A 16,583-nucleotide genomic window follows, 5' to 3' on the forward strand; every position below is an offset into this window, starting at 1 on the left:
GAGGTGGTGGGCTTTTGAAAATTATGTAAGAAATTTTGGTTCATTGTTGTTAGTCTAACAGTTCAAAATGAGAGATTTTGTTAAGTTTATTTATAGGATGATCATTTCCTTATAATAGTGAAGAATCCATTCAATACTTTTTTCATCATATATGAGAATGAACATTTTAATTGATCATTCCATTCCATTTTCATTTCAGTAAACTGAACACTACTGATGAAACTCAGCACATCGAATAAGTATTGAACAACAAAATGAACTAACCCAAAAGACACTTATATAAAACAAACAAAAAAAATTATTGAATAATTAGTTTGGTGACTATTTGAAATTGATATGAATTTAGACAATAGAACAAGTGGTCATGAACAAACACTTGAGTGTTAAAAGTATAATTATGTTAAAATTATAAGACTAGTTATATTTTTTAAAATTTTTATTATTTATAATAAAATTTATATAATTCTATCATATATGATGATTTATTCTATTCAATTTCTTAAAATAATATTCTTATTTTTTAAAAATTATCAAAATACCAAACTTAAATATACCGTAAGGCAGGGGCCTTTTTTTACTAGTGTGTATATATATATATATATATATATCCCATCATTTTGCACTTCAATTTTTGACTTTATATGATGAAAAGACAAATAGCCTCCACTCACATATTAGAGGGTATGCCCCTTGGATCATAAACTTATTTTAACCTAGGCATTTTTATGTGATCATTTATGTAAGTCAAGGCCAGCTTAAGCCTCCATGAGGCCTAAAGCAAATTTTATTGTGTGACTTTTTATATTTTAAACTTAAATATAAATAATATTTATTATTTTTAGTAAATTATCATGTAAAATTCATATCTCTTTGATTCTCCTACCTAAAATTTGGGAGATATTTAAAATATATAGCTATGAAAAAAAAAAAGAAATTAAAAGTGCCAAAAATTATCAAATAAATAAAAATTACAAATTCAAAGTGAAGAGGTTTGTAGAACCTATTTCAAATTAGTGGGAGTCTCTTTTAAAGTGAGTTATTTTTTAAAATTATATATTATAAGTTTTTAAAATTTATAGAGCCCTTTCACTGTAAACCTTTATTTATTATTAAAAAAAAAAAGGGGGGCGGGGAGGGGCGTGCATATGACAAACATATACCAAACCTTTTTATCAAAATTTTAAATCTTGTATCATGATCACGAGAGTATATATTTTTTTTCTTTTTTCTTTGGTTTTGTGGAGACCTTCATCAAAGTAAACCTTATGAGAAACAATTGAATTGTATTATGAGTTATGACTGTATATGAAAATTTTGTGGTGTTTTGCAAATGAGGCCTAAAGTCATTGCTTCAACAACTTTAGGCTCTACTAAATTCATGAAAATTTATGTAATTTTGTGATAAAACAGTATACACGCGGGAGAATTTTCCAAACGTAACAAAAGCAAAAGTGCAAATTAAAGGGATTCATTCAAAATTTGATGCAAAAAAACAAGAAAAGAGTGATCAGATCATTTGATCTCTCCAGGAATATCATTCAGTGCAAACCGTACTATTGGCATACCAATCTCTAGGCATAGTCTACGGAGACCTCGGAACCTCTCCTCTCTACGTGTTCTCCTCTATTCGTCTCTCAAACCCGGGTGAAGAAGATCTGCTAGGAATTTTCAGTCTCATCTTCTGGACTTTAACTTCGATCGCTCTGATCAAATACGTGTTCGTAGTTCTCCGTGCAGACGATCACGGAGAAGGCGGTACTTTCGCTCTGTATTCCTTTCTATGTCGGCATATAAATTTTCAGAGCAAGCTTACGATTCAGAACACGAGATTGGATTCGGATGCAAAAATGAAGTATTATGCATTGGGGAGTAGGATGAAATCGAAGACCAAGGAGTTGCTGGAGAGAAGCTCGGCTGCACAGAGCTTTCTGAGCTTTGTTGTGTTGCTTGGGACTTGCATGGTCATTGGTGATGGCGCTTTTAACTCCTGCCACTAGTGGTAAGTTTTCTCTCGCTCTCAAAAATGTGTTCAAAATTAACTTGTTTAGTTAACGAGCTTTTAATAATCCGACATGACTGTTTGCTTCATTTATTATCCCTATATTTGGTAGAATTTATGGTTACAGTTTATCAATTGTAACTAGAAAATGAAATGATTTATGAAGAGAAGTTGTATATAAACTTTATAGAGAATAATGTGACAGTGATATTTTATAAGTATGAGTTGAAAATTTGATATTTTGATTTGAAATGAAATATTTATAAGAAGCTAGGTTTACTATTTGAAAATTTTATATAAATATTCTTGGAAAAAGTTGATTAGATGAAAATTGTGAATGGCATTAGTGAACGGAAGAAAAATAAATAAAAAATAACACCCAATTAGTATACATAAATATGTGTTTGGGAGGAGAAAAATTAGGTACACCCTTAACTTTTAGCATAGTGTACAAAGTGGTTGTCTCGAAACTTTGGAGTGGTTTGGAATGTTCTAAATAAGTGTACATTTTAACTTTTTATAAAAAAAAAAATGTGTAGAAAAGTTGAGAGGAGATGTTGATAAATGTTGATTGATGTGACCTAAATAAATGTATGTATGCAAAAAAAAGTACACTTTTTTAGTGCATGCCAAACACCTACTTTGTTTGGGATGATCTCAATAAGTATACTTTTTAACTTTTTATGAAAAAAATATACAGAAAAGTAGAGAAGTGATATGACAAAAATAAATAAAAAGATAAAAAGTGTAGTTATATAGTACACCCCAAACAAAAATTTAAAATACATAGATTGAATAAATTTCATGTATGACTTACATCATACTAAATTTAAATTTATATCATAAATTTAAATTTTTAAACTATTTTTCTTAGTATATAACATTATTTTAATCGGTAACATATATCTTTTTTCCATATATATTTACTTGTAACAGCAATTATGGCCTCACATATTTTTTTTCAGAATTAACATGCAAAATTATTCACTAGAGTATCGCATCATTAATGAATATTGTTAAGATGCCTCTTAAACCATTCTTTTTTTCTTTTTTGTAGCATCACAGTTTCTAATTCACACCATTGTTTTAATTCATGTGACAGTTCTCTCAGCTCTACAAGGAATTCAATCAGTCTCCTCAAGCATAACACAAAGTAAGCTCTGTTCTTTCCTCCCAAAAATCCAATATTAATTCGACAAATACTAAATCAATCTAAATTCAATTCATTTTTTGTTTGACTATCAGAACATGTCATAATCATGGCGGTTGTGCTCCTCGTGGCACTCTTCATATTCCAGCAGTGCGGTACGAGCAAAGTGAGTTCCTCATTCTCTCCGATCATGCTGATGTGGTTCGGCTCAAACATCGCCATCGGAGTATACAACATTGTTAAATATGAACCCTCTGTTTTCAAGGCCTTGTCTCCTCACTATATCATCATATTTTTTTCAAGAAATGGAGTCACTGGATGGACTCTCCTTGGTGCTATATTTTTGTGCATAACTGGTATGTTTGTTTGTTTCTCTATCATCAACACTTGTATGTAATCTTATTGTTTTGGGTTTTATTAAATAAATAAATAAGTTTGATTTTGATTTGAAAAGTTGTTAATTTAATGGGACAGGGGCTGAGGCTATGTTTGCTGATTTGGGTCACTTCAACAAGAATTCAATTCAGGTAATAAAAGAAAAACTCATTCGAATGTAAATAATTCAAACTTCAAGAAAAATTTAAAACTTGATTATGTTTTTAAATCAGATTTGAACAATCTATTACCATAAAAGCTACCCACTAACTATTAAGTAAATAATTACTACTTACTCAGCATGTTGGTATGGTGTTTTCAAACTAATAAAAGCACCAAATAATAGAATGAGTATAACCTACCGACCAGGCCTACCTTGGTCTGTTAGATGATAAATAAGGTCAATTTTATCCATCTTTTGTACAGCCTCTTTAATTGGGAGTACCCCATGCACATGTTATGATGGTACTCTAAGAATATTGAATCATTTTATTTTATTGTTGGAGCCACATTATTTTCTTGTTTGTTTAATTTTGTTATTATTATTATTTTAACAATTCTAAGAGATTGATTTAGTGAATGAGATGCTCTCTTATCAGATATTTGAGTTCAAATCTTACTATTATGGTATGCAACAATTTTGCATTTGGTTTTGTTCCAAAGGTGTTTGATTGAATAAAAAAAAAAAAAAAAATTTGAAAGGCACATGCCTCTCCATATATAACTGTATCATTTCCTATCCAGGTACAATTATTTAACTGTGGCTTTTGCAGTTGGCTTTCTCTTCATTCGTTTACCCAGCACTAGTCATCACCTACGCGGGGGAAGCGGCTTATCTGATAAAACACCCACATCGAATGGGCAACGCTTTTTACAGTTCCATTCCTGAGCCAGTGTACTGGCCTATGTTCGTTGTATCGACACTTGCTGCCATTGTTGCAAGCCAGTCCATGATCTCTGCTACCTTTTCAATTGTGAAGCAGTCTCTAGCTCTGGGTTGCTTCCCTAGGGTTAACATGGTGCACACTTCATCAAAGCATGAAGGACAAGTCTACTCTCCAGAGATAAACTATACTCTTATGATTATTTGTATTGCTCTTGTGGTTGGATTCCAAGATGGTGTTCAACTTGGAAATGCCTTTGGTAAGCATCTTCTTTTACACCTTTCTCCCTTTCTAGTTTCTTTTTTTTTTAATTTTTTTTTGACAATTCTGCTACAAACACAAAAATTGATCGTGACTAGTTTTTGTGTTTGGAAAGTTTTTTCACTTTTTAATGAAGAGTTTAGCTAACAAGTTTACCTAGAAATGACCACAAAAAAAAAAAAAAAGAGGCACAAAAGATAAAGAATGTGAGATAATTTTTAGATGTTTCAAAACAGTTACATTGATTTAATAAAAGGTCTAGTTTCTCTCTAGGGGGAGAGATGGACTGGGCCATCTAGTCCAATTAATTGGATTCATTGAACGACCCATTTTAATGATCCGATTAATTTGATTTTCTTGATCACATGATTCCATTGTATTGTACTTGTTTTCAATGAAGCGGACAGTGCATTTTCTTCGTCACATGTTTTCATTGTACTTGTTTTCAAGAACTTAAAAAGTGCATAGCATAAATCATCAAAGTAAACCCTAATGTGAGCTAATTAGACCATACTAGACTGATCCAATTAACACTCCAAATGGAGAAATCATTTTATTTCAAAAATTATTTTAATCTCTTTACTTATTTCAATGACAGATTTTTTACCCTGTTTCCGACATTAACCAGTGCTCTGGAGCACTAAAATGGAGCTAGTTGTGCATTTTCTAATCTAGAACTCCTCTCATGAAATTCATAGGTGTGGTGGTTGTCTGGGTGATGATCATAACAACTTGCTTGATAACCCTAGTGATGCTGGTGATCTGGGACACAAATCTCATCCTTGTCTCCGGCTTTTTCACGATTTTTGTCACAATCGAAGGTGTGTACATGACATCCTTGCTCAACAAAGTCCCTCAAGGAGGCTGGGCACCATTCGCCATCTCCGCTTTCTTCTTGACGGTCATGCTGTCATGGACATACGGGAGGAGCCAGAAGAGCATCTACGAAGCACAACAGAAAATGAGCTTACCTGAACTCGACGACACGCTCTCAAGCGCCTCTGTCCAACGACCACAGGGGATTTGCTTCTTCTGCACTGACCTTGTCAATGGCATCCCACCCATCATTCGGCGTTACATTCATCATGCGAACTCTGTACGCAAAATCATGGTGATTGTCACAGTAAGGACTCTGCCGATCACAACTGTCCTTCCGGAGGAGAGGTTGGTGGTGGGGAAGTTGGGACTTGACGGTGTTTATCGATGTTTGGTTCAGTTTGGTTACAAGGATTTGCCGAGCATGGAAGGAGACGGATTATGTTAGTTCTGTGGTTGCGAAACTTCGCGAGCAGGCTGAAACAACAGAGGAGATAGAGAAATTGGATTCGGCGATGAAGGAGGGAGTGGTGTTTGTGATGGGAAGGACTATCTTGAAAGCAAACAAGAATAGAAGATGGCTCTTGCGATTCACTATAAATTATTTGTACAGGTTTTTGCAGAAGAATTGCAGGTCGGGAGTTTCAACTCTAAAAGTCCCACAGGAAAAGACTTTGCAAGTCGGAATGTTTTATGAGATCTAAGTAACCATATAAGATGCAATAAAGATATGTACACAAAGTTACAATCAAAAAAATAAATATGTTATTGAAATTCAACTCTTGTAGACGAGTCTCAATACACCACACTGATCAATTATAAAGTTGAGCATTTCAATAGTGTGCATTTATGCAGTCAAGTAATATATAATGCCCGTTTGATACTATTTTTTATACAAATGAAAGTTAAAAAAAAAAAAAAAAAAAAAAAAAATTAAAAATTGATAAGAGTTAAAAATATTCATCATCTGATTTCTCAATAATAAACTTATTTAGGCTTTTGTTAACTTTTAAATTATAATACCAAACATTCTTGTATGAATTTGTGAACTAAATTTATTATACCAAGTTGAATTTAGATTATACACTTATGTAACTTTTAAGACACCCCGATCCAAACTGACATATAAGTAACCTAACACGTGGTCTTAACTTTCATCCCACTCTCAGATGCACGAGATTGTAACTTTCGTATATTATAACAGATACATTACAGTGCTATATCATTTTCTCATATATATCAACGTGAATTCCACAAATGTGGACTTCATAAGTTTGTGTGAGCCATTATAGAAACCAACACTTTCAAGATTTGATTCCAATTTTCAGAAAGTCAGGATGTACTAGTTCATCACAGGATAGCACGATTAGGCCACGTGTACTGCCTGCTTCATGAGTGTAAGGCACAGCCCCACCTCCACACCCAAACAATTTGAGAAAACCGGTATAGAAACCAGGTAACCAGGTGGGCGCATCCACAATCATTGTGCACAAGGGATGGAAACCCCACCAAGTCAGTCGTCATCTCAATATCATGTCGTCTTGTCACCGATCTTCCAAATTAAGGTACAAAAAAGGCAAGAAAGAGGATGGAAGGTGGGACACCCACCATGCTGATACCGAACTCAGCTAATTTACTGGATACTCTTTTAAAAATAAAAAAAATAAAAAAAAAAAAAAGAGGCGTATAGCAATAGTACAACTACAGAACATCCTTCACTCTGTCCTTATTTATTTATTTTCTTTAATCTAACCGGCAGAAGAGAAACCATTTGCATAAAAATATGTCAGTAACAAGAAGTGGTGAGGTACCATCTCTGTTAATGACTGGGGGAGTCGTAAACCTCTAGATTTGGCAAACATACTTGGTTACGAAGATTAAAAACTAGTAGTACAAACAATTAAAAGCAATATCTTTGTTTTCCTCCTTTCAAGGGCATGTTTTCAACACCTCTCTGTCCATTTCAGGATTCAAGAGGAAGTTCAGACTTCATTCATACATATAGAACTAAAAGTATTAGCAAGAAAAAGCGCCTCCCCCCTCAGACATACCATACCATAGCATGCTCAGCCCATGGCATACTTCTGAGTCCAGCTTCTTGCAGTTGTCTCATACTTGTTCTTGTCTGTCTTGTACATGTGAGCAATCTCTGGCACCAGCGGATCATCGGGGTTTGGGTCCGTCAACAAAGAACAGATTGAAAGCAACACCTGGAAGTGAAAAACAAGAAACATTTCAACCCACTCCAATCCCAAACAAACACATTATCTTTAAGGCACATACAAAGATCTTGCTAGTTACTACTACTAATGCCCTGTTTGTTTCGTCAGAAACATTTTCTAACGGAAAGCATTTTCTACAAAAAAACTTCTTTCAAAAAATGTTTTCCATAGAAAATGTTTCCTATGTTTGGTTGTCATTGAAACTAATGTACTAGTAGTTGTATTAATGATGGTGGGCTGCTGGTGGTGGCATGGTGAAGCTGGAGGTGGGAGTGGGTGGTGTTAGTGGTGATGGTAGTGGGCTGCTGGTGGTGGTAATGTTAACATTGGCGTGGAGGTGGAGGTGGAGGTGGAGGTGGGTTGGTGGGAGTGGTAGTAACAGGGCAAGGACAGTGGCGGTGGTGATGGTGCTGGGGTGGAGATGATGGTAGTGTGGTGGCAATTATAAGACATTAGTTTGGGAAACGTTTTCAACCTCTTAAAAAAAAAATTCTACCCAAATAAGTTTGTTTCCAATGATGATCATCAAAAGCTAAAACTCTTTTCTTTTTTTTTTTTTCTTTCTGTTTTTTCTCTAATGGTGCATATGCTGATTTTCAAGTTGAAGCACGAAATAGCACATGAACCTTGGAAATGGTTAGGGCAGGGCTCCACTGCTCCTTCAAGATGTCAAGGCATATGCTCCCATTGCTGTTTATATTTGGGTGGAAAACCTTTGTCCTAAATGCCACCTGCAAGATAAATCCACACATGAGAGCTGCATGCCAAGTTTGATCCAAACATAAGAAACATGGTAAGCAATAACCATGACAATATCAAAAACACCTTGCATAGGTGCTTCATTTTTTTGTCCCAGGATACACAAACACAAAGCTATATTATATTTATCAAAATGTGCATGTGGCATCTTTATGGATCTGGAGCCAATGTGCAAAACTCTAACCATTCTTTAAGAACTGGGGGCAATCCTTTATTTAGTAATACAACCTAGGAAGGAGTATTGCACTTTAGGAAAAATATGAAAACTGCTCCATGCAAAGAAAGTAGAAAACCACATCTACTAAACACACAATTCATTCTTCCTTCATAAAATTGATAGCAGTTTGCTGTCTACATTTAGAGAGTCATTGAAGGCTCTTCAAATAGGAACACTCCCTCTTCTTTCCCTCCATCTCAAATGCTTAGCAATCATAAACAAAGAGTAGTGTACTTTTTTTTGTTTCTTTTAGCTAGGCAAAACTGACTAGTAGGGTTGGAGTTGCTCTAGTACCCTAACAGATGACACGAGAATAGCTTACCAAAATCTACTTTTGTGGGTGTTTGGGAAGTGGCTATTTTAGAGGCTTTTTGGCTTTTTGACTATTTTAGTAGACTATTTTAGTTTTTTTGTTTGAGAAGATAGAATGGATTTTTATTTGAGTTGGTGTATTGAAAAATGTGTTGAAATGATGTTTGAAGTTAAAATGACAAATTTGTCCCTAACTTCACATTGAAGGGGTAAAATTGTAATTTAGCTACCTATCACTGTGACAGTGGTAGGACCGTCACAGTGACAGCCACTGCCGGCCTTTTTTTTTGAAAAAGAAAAAAAACTTTTGGTTTAGGAGCTTTTAGGCTAAAATTGTTTTTGAGGCTATTTTAGCCCCAAATCTAGGTTCCCAAACACCCCCTTTGTGTCCTGTTTCAATGTTAGCTTGGTTGTGTTTGACAAGTGTTGGCGTTTAACACCTAGAAGTGTTTGTGCTTCTTTAGACGGATACGAATAAGGTTTGTCACCAGGGTAATAATAAGTGTTTGTCACCAGGGTATTAATATTTTTTGGTAGCACTCTTGGATATGAAGGTTAAGGACTAGGCCTACTACATATGTTATAAAAAATAATAAAATAATAAAATAAAATAAAAAGGGAGGTTAAGCCTACTTCCAACGGAACACTGCTCAGATACTGCAATATAAATTTTCTGGTGAGTCTTTTATGCTTTTTTTTCTCCTCTCACTCCACATCATCTCTTTTTAGTCTTTATGTGTGCTCTCTACTCTATTCTTTTCTTTATGATGTTCCCTTTCCCTTTTAAGCAGCAAAGAGGCGGAGCCCATTAGAAGGAATCCCAACAATAAATAAATAAAATAAAACCCTATCCTTGTCAGGCAACTAGTAAGAATGAGACAATTTTTTCCTTTTGTTTTCAATGAATGGCTCACAAAGCCCATTTTGGGCCATCTCTTTAACGGAAGTCCTTACTCACCTGCCACCATTTGAATAAAAATGACTTCATTACCATACTACATCTGACCACTGTGAAAAAACCAACCTTATCAGCCTCTACCCTACAAGCAGAGTGTGTGAGCTTATAGATGATAAAGCTTTAACCGTTAATTCAAAGCTCAAGACCAAAAGGCACTTTAAATTCAGCAACAATGCATGTAAAAGGCAAAGTTGCAAACAAGCAAAACCAAAAACAAAGATCAAAAAAGAGTTCAGCAGGACAGTTAAGAGTATGTGACCAACTTTAGGGAAACAATTGAAGTTAAGGAGGCACCTTAGGTGGCTTGAATGGATAATCAGGAGGAAAATGGATGGTAACAAGAAAAACCCCACCAGCATAAGGACTGTCCGGAGGACCCATAATTGTTGCTTGCCAGTGAAACATGTCTTCAGCAACAGGGCCTAAGCATGCACAAAATAACAAGGAAAGAAAATCATCAAAAATTTGCAAACAGAGTGACAGACAAAAATTGTGTATGGTCATGGTGACATATTGGTTTGACTTAAAATCATAAATTATAAACCCTAAACCCTAAATCATGAAAACACACAACAGTTTAGAGTTCATGCACATGCATTTATGCTGCAGAAAAGTTATGAAATCATCTATTGGAGTTCACTTTACATTACAAGGAATTTATATTTTTTTAAAAAAGATTTGAAGTTCAACATGTAGTGCCCAAAAAATAGTATACAATGTATGGAAATGTTTAAAAAAACCAGGACCTTCATGAAACCTAATGACACAGATATTCCTAAGAACATTAAATCCAGCATAGTTGGTGAGGTAGGCCATTTGGTGCAGGAATCGATGCCAGAAGCTGATCCCAAATCGCTCCAACTGACAAGCTAACCAGTATGGCATCTGCCTTGGTTGATATCTATATCAGATTCCAATACGCTGCTATACAATTCATGGATATTCCAAAACTAGTAAAGTGCCTATGTGATCCGCTATAACAAACACTTGTTATGCAATATGGAAAATGACAAATTGATCATATTGATAATTCAGTAGTAGTGTTGCATTGATTTTAAAAATTGAAAATTATATATATCTAACACCTAAAGCACACAACCCTGCTGGAAGTACATACTGAATCCATGTAGCACCCTCTCCCTCCCTTCTAATGATAAACCTTAAGTCAGGTTTAACTCAGAGCTTAGTTGCACGAAGCGGGAGCGGGGCCGGGAGCGAAAGCGAGGAAGCGTGAGCCGATAGAAGTTCCTTAGGTTGGGAGCGCCTCGGGGAGCGGTAATATATATATATATTAATAATTATTTTTAAAATATGTTTATTATATAAAGGTGAGTTAAATAGTTATTTTTAAATATATTTATTATTTTTATCTTAGTATTATTTTTATTGATAATATTTTTAATTTATTTATATAATTATTTTTATTTTTAATTGATATATATTATAAATAAAAAAATATAACAAATAAAGAATAATAAAATATGTTAAAATAAATAAAAGATAAAAATTAAATGATTTATTATATAGATTTGATTTGATATTTTTTATTATATTTGATTTAATTAGATGTATTATTATATAACAAATTATATTATTTATTATATTTATTATATGTTAAAAATGGGAGGGGGGAGATAGAACAGAACACAGATCGACGAGAGAGAGAGAGAGAAAAGAAGAAGAAGAAGAAGAAGAAGAAGCAGATCGAAGGCAAGAGTGATCGCGAGCATAGTTGTCAAATCGGGATTCGTATCGTGAATCGAAATGATCTCATACCAAATCGCGAATCGAATCGAATCGAATCGTGAATCGTAAAGATTCAGTCACTTTTTTTAAATCACTTAAAAACATATATCTACACATTTAGATGTTAAATGTATCTTATGAATATAAAACATTTAAACTTAAATCAACAAAAATGTTATTTTGAATGATAATCACGTAATTTAATAGGTAAGAAGTTAACAAAGGTTTCTATGTAAAATCATCATCTTACCTTTTCTTTTTCTTTTTCTTTTTAGATTTTTTTATCAACCATTCTTAATAAAGGTAATAACCAAATAGAAACTATTAATTTCTAAAGTAACAATAGTTAACAACGATATTGATATTTGGACAATAAGCATATATACTTTTCTAAGTAAGAGTGAGCAAATAATAAGAAAGAATTATTTAGGATATTTTATTTTAAAGCCTAAAATATTTTAACAGGTATAACTGACCTCACACATGTAGTATTCAATTTAATAAAATAGTAATAGATAATTCATAGTGTAACTCTAATCTTAAACATCTTTAGAAGATATATTACAATTTTTTGAAGGGGACAAAAATGAGAAGAAAGGTTAAAAATATGTTAGGTTTGACTGAATCTGATTGGATCCTATAAAAAACTCCATGATCACTAAAATAATAACAAATCATATATATATGTTGGTTATTTTGGTAACAAATACTATTAGAAGTTGTATTATGTCATTTTCACTAAAAAAATAAAAAAAATGAGTCGAAAATATGTCGAACACAATAATTTCAAAAATTGCATGAATCGTAAAAAGTGAATCGAATCGTGAATCGATTGTGAATCGTGCGATTCACTAGAGATTCATTTCCAAAATAGATTCACTCATAGATTCGTATCAATTTTGCAAAAATTGCGTATCGAATCGTGAATCGAATCGCGAATCGTAAGATTCTGATAACAGAGATCGCGAGGCGAGAGCAGATCGAAGGCGAAGGCGAAGTCGACGTCGAAGGTCGATGTCGAAGGCGACAGCGAGACCAGGTTTCTCTCTCTCTCTCTCTCTCTCTCTCTCTCTCTCTCTCCCTCTCCCCTTTACGATCCCATCTTGGACTGGATCGCGTTTCTCTCTCCACAGAAACGCGATTCTTACACGTTTCTTTCTAGGAAACGCAGAATCGCGATTCTTACTCAGAATCGCCACCTAGTTGCACGATTCCTGCAACTAAGACTCAGAGCAGTACCCGTTGAGAATGAAAAGTAAAATAAGACATCAATATTAATATTTGTGAAAGCTACGGCTTGTATAGGAATTTAGTCTGAAGTGAACCGTCCAGACAGCAGGAAATATAGACATAATTTATACAAGAACTAACTAGCATCTCTAGTTGCAAGATCTAAATTCTCTTTGTAAAACATCACAAACCCAAACCGCACAACCAAATTCACTTTTCGTTTTCTTTGTTTGGGTTCAATGCTGATGGGCTACACAATGAGCGGAGGTATTCCCTGCTCATAAACCCCTCAACCTGGATGAAGGCACAAGTCAACCCGAACTCTATTACCACCACCAAGAAGCTTTATAACCACAACCATGTTCACTTTTTACAATCAAAATTTGGCACATATCCATGATTGCACAAAGCTAGTTATTTATTTCTCTTCTTGGAATGTGTTATGTCCATGAGCAACAATAAAAATAGAAATCCTATCACCAATACTGAAGAAAAACTCTAAATGACAGACCCAACAAACAATCTAAAATGAAACAGTTGGTACGAGAAAAAAGGATAATGAATTATGATACAACCCGTGGCGGACCCACAAAAGAACAGCGGGGCGGGGGGGCGTGCCCCTCCTCAACTTTTAGGAAATTACCACTTAAGCTAAGGTTTTAAAAAAAACATTTCATTTTTTTCCCTTAAAATAATATATAACTTTTAAATTTTTTTCAGTCTTCTTCCAACAAACTCGACGCACCATTAATTAGAACATGTGCATATAGATTGACTCCATATTTAATTCACAAATAAATTTAAGAAAAATGTCTTTTTATTATGTGCATTCAATTGACACTTTTTTCATTTCATAGAAGTCTAAGAGTTTTATAGATTTGAATGTTACGTATGATACTATAATACTTTTGAAATATTGATAAGTAATTTTTTTTAGCCAACCTAACTTTTTCCAAACAAACCAAACCTAATAATTTGTTTAGTATTTGTCCCCTATTGACTAAAATCCTAACTCCGCCACTAGATACAATACAACCACAGAGACACTCAATTTGAATTGTGGGGTGAGAAAATTAAAGAAATGGTTGTGGTCTCTCACCTAGGTGAGAAAAGCAAAGAAATGATAGTCTTTTCTCACTATTATGTTTGGAAGAGTAAGAAAGAAAAACATGTGATATAGGAATGTGAGTGAAATTTTTTTTTTTTTCTTCTTTTGTATTTTAATGGGTAAAATTGGTATTATAAAAATTATACAACCAATGAAGTTATTTCTCACTAAATCTCACCCCTATAAAATAAGAGTTGTATTTATCATCATTTCTTACAAATCAAACATAAGAACATAATTCCTTATTTTATTTTATTTTATTTATCATTTCTCACCAAATCACTCGATCCAAACAGAGTGTAAAAATTACATGGATGTTATCTCAATAAACCAAACCAGAATAGCCTTATAGATAAATGGATCAACAAAAATTAAACCAAAAAAATCAAAAAATATACATAATAAAGAAAATTTGGAAGATATACCAGCGCTGCAAGATGTAGGAGGATCCTTCTGGAGATCCTTGAGTTCTTTCAAGATCCGCTTTGAAGCCATCGCGAGACCTGAGTTTCAAAAATCTGGATCACCTCAGATCCGCATCAACAACCATAAAATAAACAAAAAATCAAAGCAGATAGATACATATATGAGTATGTATATAATGGAGATCGTACCAGAGGAGAAGTAGATCCTCGATCAGACCGGTGGTTGGTTGGAGGGGATTTTATTGTTACGATTGAAGAGAGAGAGAGCGAGAGGAAATGGGGGCGATTGTGTGGAGGTGAAGACTTGGAATAAATTGGGTACCCTCTTTCTCTCTCTTTCTTTCGGCTTTTGCCTATGGAGTTACTCTTTCCAGTGGGCTCCTCATACAGGGAACCTTTCCGCCGAAAGGCTACCAATCAAAATCTCTCTATTGGTGAAAAGGGTTCTCTAATTTATCTATTTTTATAAATATTTTAAGAAAAAATATATAATTGAGTGAGGATAAATTTTTTTTTTCTTTTCTTGAATAATATTATCACACTAATATATTATTGTGAATTAGAGTAACATGTTACTATTAAATAGAGTAATATATTATTATTAAATAGAGTAACATGTTACTGTAAGACAATGTAACATATTATTGTCAAATAGAGTAATATATTACTGTTATTGTATATATTAATTTCAACGGTAATAATTTTTTTTTAAAAAAAAAAATTCATAGTCAACATATATCTTATGTGATAGATTTTGATGAGAAAATTTTAAAAATATTAATTTTATTAAAAATCGACATTTACATCAAAAATTATATTATTTTAAAATTTAATATTTTGATAATAATGATATTTATTGAACTTTTCAATGAATTTTTTTGTATTTATAAGGCCTCGTTTGGAAACAGACTATTTTAGTAACTTTTTAGTTTTTTTGTTAAAATATGAGGTAAAAAAAACTAACATGTTTTACTAGTATGTTTTGGGTGACTGCTTAAATTTTTACAAAAAATGTGTAAAAAGTAGAGAGAAAATGGAATCTTTGACTTTTTTGTATAGGTTATAGATTTTTTGACTTTTTTAGTAATTTTTTGACTTTTTAACTAAAATATTAACTTGCCAAACGAGCCCTTAATACATTAAAATTTTATTACGAAGAGATTTTGACCAAATCCCTTTAAAAAAAAAGTAACATACATAAATATTTTTTTTATAATTAGCAACATGTTAAAATAATATTTGCATTTTTATAGTTGTGCAAATTTTCTTTACATGTTCAAAACTTTATTGTGCTTGGTACAAGATCCTTATGTGTCTCAAAATTGTATCATTATTGTGCTTGGTACAAGATCCTTATGTATCTCAAAATTGTATCATAAAATATTTTAATTACAGTGTAATTTTCTTATTGTCCCACTAATTTGTAATTTTTCAATTTAATTAAGAGTTAATTTGTGAATAATTTATTCCTATGGGGCTATATGTTATTTAGTTTAATTTTTTTTTTTTTTTTTTTTTTTGTATGATAAGAACACGCGTTGAAAAGTTATTAATGCCAAAAACTTAACTGAAAAAGTCATTGAAAAATCACTGATGGCCGGTAACAACAACTGCCAGTAATAAGATGGACAAATAGGTGATATTGAATAAGATCAGTGAACATACAAATGGCACGTGTATAGATAGTTAGATATTTGAACAAATATATAACACGTGTACATTTGTGACATTTAAACCAATAGACATAAGTAATTTTGAACCAATATATGTCATTTTTTACTTATAATGTCCATTTGCCTCGAAAAAATTTAAACTTACACGTATAGTGGCCCAACAATTTCATAAATAAATTTCTAACCTGAGTGTCTTTTAATTAATCTCTAATTTTGATTACATTAATTTTATGTTTTAATACACAAGTATCTTTTGCTCTTTTTTTTTTTATAATTATTTTACTGTGACAATTTGATTAATTCAATTTTAATTACATTAATTTTTTGTGTTAATTTAAATCAACGCTTCATGTGATCTATCTCTAGTCAGAGGTTAGCCATAAGCTTGATAGTTTGCTCGGCCCTCCTAATCCAAATCAATATTCGTAGAGTTTGAAAAAATATTTAA

The 16,583-nt window shown here is 32.9% G+C and overlaps 2 protein-coding genes across 3 annotated transcripts; one reads left to right on the top strand and one right to left on the bottom strand.

The window, feature by feature from the left end:
• Positions 1–5,197: 5,197 nt before the first annotated feature.
• Positions 5,198–6,212, top strand: LOC114288136 (potassium transporter 26). Its single transcript, XM_082882169.1, is given in 2 exon segments — positions 5,198–5,921; positions 5,923–6,212. Coding segments are annotated over 2 exon segments (834 nt in total). The 5' UTR covers positions 5,198–5,354; the 3' UTR covers positions 6,190–6,212.
• Positions 6,213–7,335: 1,123 nt separating this feature from the next.
• On the bottom strand, positions 7,336–14,921 carry UBC10 (ubiquitin-conjugating enzyme 10). 2 transcript variants are annotated; one of them, XM_028231620.2, is made up of 5 exons: positions 14,652–14,921; positions 14,463–14,555; positions 10,248–10,375; positions 8,334–8,438; positions 7,336–7,695 (listed from the first exon to the last, which is right to left on the bottom strand). In XM_028231620.2, the coding sequence occupies exons 2-5, from the start codon at positions 14,530–14,532 to the stop codon at positions 7,552–7,554; spliced, it is 447 nt and encodes a 148-aa protein (XP_028087421.1). In that variant the 5' UTR covers positions 14,533–14,555; positions 14,652–14,921; the 3' UTR covers positions 7,336–7,551. The 2 variants fall into 2 exon arrangements, with proteins under 2 accessions (XP_028087421.1, XP_028087420.1); XM_028231619.2 differs by having other exon boundaries at positions 14,463–14,540; positions 14,652–14,917.
• Positions 14,922–16,583: the final 1,662 nt, after the last annotated feature.

This window comes from Camellia sinensis, chromosome 8, assembly GCF_055761805.1.
Source record: "Camellia sinensis isolate YWXY chromosome 8, ASM5576180v1, whole genome shotgun sequence".
NCBI lineage: Eukaryota > Viridiplantae > Streptophyta > Magnoliopsida > Ericales > Theaceae > Camellia > Camellia sinensis.